The sequence below is a fragment of the Apodemus sylvaticus genome, chromosome 15, assembly GCF_947179515.1.
Source record: "Apodemus sylvaticus chromosome 15, mApoSyl1.1, whole genome shotgun sequence".
In the NCBI taxonomy this organism is placed as follows: domain Eukaryota; kingdom Metazoa; phylum Chordata; class Mammalia; order Rodentia; family Muridae; genus Apodemus; species Apodemus sylvaticus.
The window spans coordinates 21535385-21543044 of NC_067486.1; the positions used below are offsets into that span (position 1 = coordinate 21535385).

At 43.5% G+C, this 7660-nt stretch overlaps 1 protein-coding gene across 5 annotated transcripts in view; it reads right to left on the reverse strand.

Annotated features, from left to right (window-relative positions):
- Usp25 (ubiquitin specific peptidase 25) overlaps window positions 1–6876 on the reverse strand; it is a 107283-nt gene extending 100407 nt beyond the window's left edge. For all 5 annotated transcript variants that reach the window (XM_052159002.1, XM_052159006.1, XM_052159003.1 and 2 more), the window contains exon 1: window positions 6718–6876. In XM_052159002.1, coding sequence (XP_052014962.1) covers window positions 6718–6762 — 45 coding nt within the window. In that variant the 5' untranslated portion in view covers window positions 6763–6876. The remainder of the gene's footprint in view (window positions 1–6717) is intronic.
- Window positions 6877–7660: the final 784 nt, after the last annotated feature.

The following is a 7660-nucleotide window of genomic DNA, read 5'->3' on the forward strand; positions in this document are numbered from 1 at the left end:
CCATTCCTGCCAATTGTCCTCTGGCCTCCTCATGCATGCATGACATTTGTGCCTACACACACACATGCACACACACACACACACACACACACACACACAGAGAGAGAGAGAGAGAGAGAGAGAGAGAGAGAGAGAGAGAGAGAGAGAGAGAGAGAAAGAGAGATTAAATTAAAATACACGTAAAAAAGAAATAGGTGAATAGAAGTTCATAGTAGGAAGGAAAAGGGAGAGAGAGAAGTGGAGAGTACCCCCACGCCCCACCCCCCGTCTTTGATTATTAAGCTTACAGACCTCTACCTGCTTCCCCAGTCAAGGAAGGAGTACAAGACACACTACCTACAAAGCCTCCCACCTGGAAGGCCGCATCCCCCTCCCTCCAGATCTTCAGATCTTGAGGTTTGCACAAGCCAGCACTGTGGAAGCCCAACATAAGCTAAAGGTAAGATCTAACCAGCTACCCTAGAGCCACATCACATAGGAACGGACCATGTGACCAGAGAGCTTGGTGGGTATCCCCAGAGTCCTGTCCCTGTCTCACAACACAGATAGTCCAAAGCTGAGGTTGGCCACCAGGTGACCTGTGTCCACCTGCCCAGGGACAGCCCTCCAGGAGCTCAGGTTCACTACTGCCATCTCTCTAATGCCAGCCACGCAAGGCACAGACACAATCCTTCTAGCTCTGCAGTGCTACCATCATCCTGTAGCTCCTGCTCCGCTAGACGGGAAACCAGAAGTTACGTCAGAGAATCCGCTTGGTGCACAATGTCTGCTGTCTCTTGGGGAACTATGCGGAGCTGCGGCTTCCTTCCAAAGATACAATCAATAAAGCTGTTTCTAGTTTACTTGTCATCCTCTTTCTCAGAACTCACTGTTCCCCCTTTTTTTTATTCTTATTAATTATTTTATTTATTTACATTTCAAATGTTGTTCCACTTCCAGGATCCCCCCTCCAAGAGCCCCACCCCTTTTCCTCTCCCCCTCCCCTTCAGGGAAAGACTTGAGGGATTTTTAGCTGAAATCTCCAGACCCAGCTCGCAGGCATCAGAGGAGGATACAGAAAGCTCAGAGCTCCAGCCCAAGCTGGTTTTCACATCACTACCTGAAGGATCTAAGGCATTTGATTCTGCATGTACACTGTCATGAAATTAAGCATGAAATAAAGTATGTGAAATACTTCACTGTGCAATCGCTGTCCCCATTGGTGTTCACAGAGCACCCAGTCTTTCCTGGTCCTTCTCTACATATTCCTCTATACACATCTTTCCTGCTTCAGTGGGAACTGAGCTCTCAATTCTGCAGACAGTTCCTCTCTGATACCTAATGCCCTTCATGTTTCCAATCCTTTTCCACTGAAAAGCATTAATAAAATACCATCAGATGCAGTGTGTGTGTGTGTGGGGGGGGGGGGGGGAGTACAGTTCAAGTCAATCATCTTCCTTGTCCTCAGATGGAGCAAAAACTATAACAGTTTTGTCCAATATATATCTCTCTAAAATGATCCAATACCTACCATTTTCCTCAATGTGTTTCCAAACTTCACCAACTAAATTAGATGAAGTGGATTTTTGTTTGTTTTGACAATGGTAGTTTAAAAGAGGAGCTCACTCTGTAACCTAGACTGGCCCTGAGACTGCGCATGTGGCAATGCATCCACTATGAAAATATTTTATACACTAGTAATAAAATATGCATTATGAAGATTTCTAGAGTGTATGTACAATCAATTATTAAAGATAAATTGAACGTTTGACTTGAGGCAGGATAAGGAAAATGGTTCCGAGTTTTCAGCAATGACCCTATTTTTATCAGATAAGCCTGATTTCTTAAAAAAGAAATAAAATGGATTTCACGACTTCATTTTACAAACACATTTAGACTTAGTATTTAGCTTTAACAACATTTTTAACCTGTCAATTGGGAAAAATAGTCAGCTGTTGCTACTACCTGTGTCAATGGAAAACTGGGTGCTATATTAAAAGCAATAGTTAAAGTTATTCAAAACACAATCACCAAAAGAAGACCTCAAAAACCATTAGTCATAAGGAAATACAAAACTAATATGAATTTCCATTAAAAGTGACTAAACCATAAAAGAGTTGCAAGAGCAAGTCTTTAGGAAATTATAAACTAACTGGACTTCTCTGAAAGAAAGTATGGTAGTCTGGGTAACAATTTAAGAGTTTATTTTAACATTTCTGTTCCTATGTATTTGTCCAAGACAAATTTATATATATATATATATATATATATATATATAATAACAAAATACATAAATACATTGTGTGTGTGTATGTGTGTGTATGCACACAAAAAAATTTCTAATGAAAAACTAGGAAGAACCAGAAATATACCAATGTCTTCATGTTGCCACAGCCATGGAAATATTCAGAAACAAAGTAAAATATAGAAGTTGTTTGAAGAGCAAAGACATTTTAAGAGCAAAAACAAAACAAAACACACAAAAAAAGTCTATGAGCCGGGCGGTGGTGGCTCATGCCTGTAATCCCAGCACTCTGGGAGGCAGAGGTAGGTGGATTTCTGAGTTTGAGGCCAGCCTGGTCTACAGAGTCAGTTCCAGGACAGCCAGGGCTACACAGAGAAACCCTGTCTCGAAAAAGCCAAATCAAAAAAAAAAAAAAAAAAAAAAAAAAAAGTTTATGGTTCCAGGTGAAAACCAAGATTTGCCCAAACTAACCAATCTTAAATCACAGCTCACCATGCTCAAAACACTTTTAAAAAAAAGGCCTTCAGTGTTGAATATCTCACATAATTTAACATCTGTATCCAAAAGTCAATAGCAAAAAGCACTCGGTAAAGTCCAGCTCATTCCCTTGAGTGACAGGCTGTGAGCTACAGTTCATTGCTGCTGTCCCGAATCAAACAACAGACACATCCCACACCAGAATCCTAACCTAGTAAAAGAATTAAATCTACTTTCTGCTGAATTCGTATCTTGTCTGCACTGAGCCCTAAGGACTGATGGAACTGATCAGACAAGCAATGGGCCCTGTGGGTAGCTGAACAGACAAGAGCAGTTCCCTTTCAGGCTCATGTAATAATAAGCCAACTGCCAGTGCTGCTTATGTTCCCTAACCACTTTCTACCAGAGACTTGGAGACTCTCACTGGGCCTGATGCTCACTGATTCTGGTAAGATAGCAGTCTGTGAGCTACAAGGATCCATCTTTCTCTCTTCCCAGTGTTGGGTTCCAAATGGGTGCTGCTATGTCTGCTTTTTACATGGGTGCTGGAGATTGAACACAGGTTCTCATGTTTGGGCAAGGAGCATTTTAGTGACTGACCTAGCTCTCCAGCCCACAAGACAGTATTTTTTTGGTGAACTGCTTTACTGGTTTTGAATTTGTGTTTAGAAAATATAATTGGTAAACATATAAAAATTTATAAATATCTATTTTTTCTTTTCCCTCCCTCCTTCTCCCTCTCCCCTCTCTCTCTCCCTCTCAAGACCACTGCGATTTAACTTGCTAGGTAGCCAGGTGGCCTTGAAATGAGAACTTTTCTGTGCCAGCTTTCTCAGTGATGAGCATACCTGGATAATTATGGCAAAACTAATAGGATTTTTTCCCCGACTATTGTTTTTGTCTTTATACACTGAACAAACAATGATAGCCCTTTTTGAATAATCTGTTGTCTTGACTTTTTTCCAATTGAAGAGAGTATTTATACCTCTATATATCCTCATACTACATTCAAAGAATAAATGCCTGCTTAGATCCATTAAACTGGGATCTGAAGAAGTTTTTCATGTCTACAAAATGTAAAGCTTTCCAAGAAGACTTAGAGACATGTGAGATGCCCAAGGTCACGGAGCAAGATTTCGATCTAATCCACATCCTGTCTCCTTTTTTCTACCCCTTACTTTCCTGGCTTTCCTTGAATGCTGGTCAAACCCTCATTGTTTCTCAATCACCAAATGTCAGTTCTTACCTAGGGATCTAAGCAGTCACTCTATTTGCTTTCCTTCTAAGAACCATTCACATTAAATATTTACTGAGTCCTACTATGGGACAAGAACAATTTCAAGTCTTACTGTGCAACAGAACAGGTAACTCACTCACCAGGATGCTTTTTCTATAAAGATCCCACACCTAGGTAAATAGCAAGCACAAAGGACGAGGAGACCCTTCCAAGAAGAAGAAGAAAATAACTGCAGGTTTACCTGTTCTCCATGTACTACCACATCCTCTCCTGTAACATCTCAAACTTTCAAAATCTGCCCTCTTCTCAGTTTTCCATCATTTCCTAACTTCCTGGTTTGAGCAAACTTCATGAATTAAGCAGAGACTACAGGAAGGGAAGGCACAGCCCCTTCATATTACATTGTTACAAGTTACTTAATAGATTTATTAAAAAAGAAAAAAGAAAAAAGAGAAAAGAAAGAAAAGAAACACTAAGTTTTGTGTACTATTGCTTTAAAAAGATACTAATCTTACAGCTCTTTACAGTAAAAGGGAAAAAAAATCTTGAAAACAGAAAATCATCCCAACAATTATAATGGTCATTTACTTAAAATTTGTCAACAGATCTGCACACTCTTTAGAGAAGAGGAAAAAAAACTAGCTAAAACTCTATCTATATTGCAGCCTGCTCCAGATAGCCCCTCCTTTTCCTGACAGTCTTTGAAGCTTCTAAGTAAAATCAGTTTCACTTTTGTTTCTTCTTAAGTATGGAGTTCACTTCCTACTTCTTAGGGCGAAGTACTAGCTCTAGTTTCTAGCATAATTTTAAAACTTCAACTTTTGAGTTACATTGTTTCAAAAGATTTTATAACCATACTGTTTGACCCGGATGTTGTTCTGATTCGGATAATAGAAACAAAGTAATGGTGTATTAACAAGGGAACGAAACACATTTAAGAAACTACAGATGTAGCTCAGTTGGTGGAGTTCTTGGCTTGCATATATGAGGTCCTAGATTCAGTCCCTAACACCACTGAAAGTAAATATTGTGGATATATAAAAATATATGATGTTACTCTAAAAGCATTCACCAAGTATCAATGAAATGATCTAACATACTTAAGACATGCTAAAAACAGCATCACAATGTTAAAATTTTGAATTAGAGAATATCTCTTTGGGGAAAGGAGGCTCATTAAACAGGAATAATGGGCTAGATATCAAAGATCACTTTCAGTAATTTGATTCTTGATTCCACAGTTCTGAGCCATCCAGGTAATTAATTATCTGACTATGCAAAGAAGCTGTTTAGTCAAAATGAACTACAAAACCCACAAAAGTAATAAAGTCCATGCAATTTTAAAGTTTAAGAGGAGCAAAAATCCAGCAACGTTTCCCACTCTGAAATAAAGAAGTTTTAAAATGCAAAATGAGTATAAATAAAATGCTACTGAGCCTATTACTTAGTATTCTAAGATCACATGACCTTCTCATCAAAACTATAGCATAGATGCAACATCAAAATCTAAAGATTATCGTGTTCTAGATACAACGCACAGAATTAGGAAGCCAACTGTTTTCTTTGTTATTGTTATTCAGTCTTGAATTCTTTTGCCACAAATACATTACAGTTTGTCATAATCTTCTCAATGTGCAAGAAGCATAGATTTCAAAAATAGGCTCCAAAAAACAACTTTAACAAAAGTGCCTAAAATAACAATGCACTATCCCCACTTTCCAAAATTCTCTGGCATCTCAAGGAACATAAAATTCTAAAACAATTCTAATGGGGGAGGCGGAGGAAAGAAGGCTGTTTGAAGGTATTTGGTCTATTTTATTACAACAGGCCTCACTTTAAAGACAAGCACAGGTAGTCTGCAAGTGCTGTGTCAAAACTACAGCAGGGCGTGGCATACATTACTCACACAGATGAGCCAAACAAGGCTCTGGCTGTTCACTATAAACCTAATTGCTCCTACAATTAGAATTCAACTAAGCCAACATTTCCCTTGTACTCAATATGCTTTTCACACCAATGGGGGTGGGGTGGGAGGCAAAACAAGTGATGGCCACCTTCACTTCAGGACATAGAGCAAGCTATGCTGGAGCATTTAAGATTCTTAAAGTAAAACCTAGAATTAGCAAGATGCTGTTCTAAAAGCGATATGCTTTTAGATGCTCCCCCTAACTCTGTGAGTGACTGATTCTAGAGTAAAGAATGAACGAACAAGAGAGCAAGGTCAAACTTAGGGGACAAAAGATTTGAATAACAGCCCTAAAGGTCTCCATACACGAGAGATACTTTCTATATTCAAGAGAGAAAAAAATAAAGTGAAGAAAAGAAAGAATAACCAACCAAACCCTCTACGTGTATAGATACCACCCCGGGTCGATGCGATGTACCTGCCCTGGAAGACAACTAATTCGTTTTGGGAGGTCAGTTTTTTTTCAGAGCAGCAGGCCTGGAATAATAAGACCTCCGAAAGAGAAACTGTCCAAAAGGGATGACAAGTGATATTCTTGCAGAAGAAAGGGGACTGGAAAAGGAAGCGAAGGAGAAGAAAGTTTAATTACAAAGCCTGGCAGAGTACTGGAGGAATGCGGGGGTCACTCTGGGGACGCGGCGCCGTCGGTTCTGGGAGAGCGATCTGCAGAAGGGAGTGGACGCAAAGCCTCTCGCTACTACTCGCCCAGCTCCGCACGCAGCCCCGCAGAACCGAGCGCGACGCCCCGGGGTGGCCCGGCCGGGCGGGAGGCCACGCGGCCCGTCGAGGAGTGGTGGCCAGCCCGCGCCTCACCTTCTGCGCTGCGCTCTGCTGCAGCACATTCTGCTCCACGGTCATGGCCCCCGCGGCGGCCCCGCCTGTCGCGCTCTACCGGGCCCGGGGCAGCGACGCGGACGGCCCGGGAAGACGGCGCCCCCGCCAGCCGGGCGCGAAGGCGATGGCGGCGGGCGAACGCGGGCCCCGCGGGCAAGTGGCGAGACGCTGCCGGAGAGCGCCACCGCTGCCGCCTCAGGTCCTCTGCGCCCCGATCCTCAGCGCCGCTGGTCCGCGGCCGCCCGGCCCATGGGCGCAGGCGAGGGAAAGCACGAGCAAGCCGGGCCGCGTCACGCGTTCGCACTCAGCTTCGCCTGACCGCTCCAGGGGGGACCACAGCGGGCCGATGGCAGGCGGACGGAGGGAGCGGCCACCCGGAATGGCGCTGTCCTCCAGTCGCCGCGACTCCGCCTCCAGCCCCGCCCTCGCCGCCGTCACCGCCCCCGCCCCGCCCTCCAGCTCCGCCCCCGCTCTGCCCCGCCCCACCCGTCCTAACCCTACATTGTGACCCGCGGAGAGGGGTGCGGGAGGGGCTGTGCTGCTGCCCCGCCCACTGGTGTACCCCGCCCTCCGTCTAAGCTCCGCCCATCGCGCGGGCTGGACAGCCGGAACAGACCTTCCTGCAGGTTACTGTATGCCAGTTTAAGGCTCTTGTTAAACTCTGAGGTGCTGACCCCAAGTCTGACGCTAGAACCATAGGATAGTATACCAGATCACCCTCTTGTCCAACGTCTCCAAAACAATCAACGTCCTTCCGTACCTGAAATGTCCCAAAACCTGGGCGGGCCCAGAACTCCAGCTACTTCCTATGTCACCCACCTTTCTAGGAATTTCACAAGCCATGAACCCGCTGGAAGAAAAAGTCAAATAAGCAGAGCGCTGTTAGAAGTCCTTCTGGATTGTACTTTTCTCAGCTCTTCGT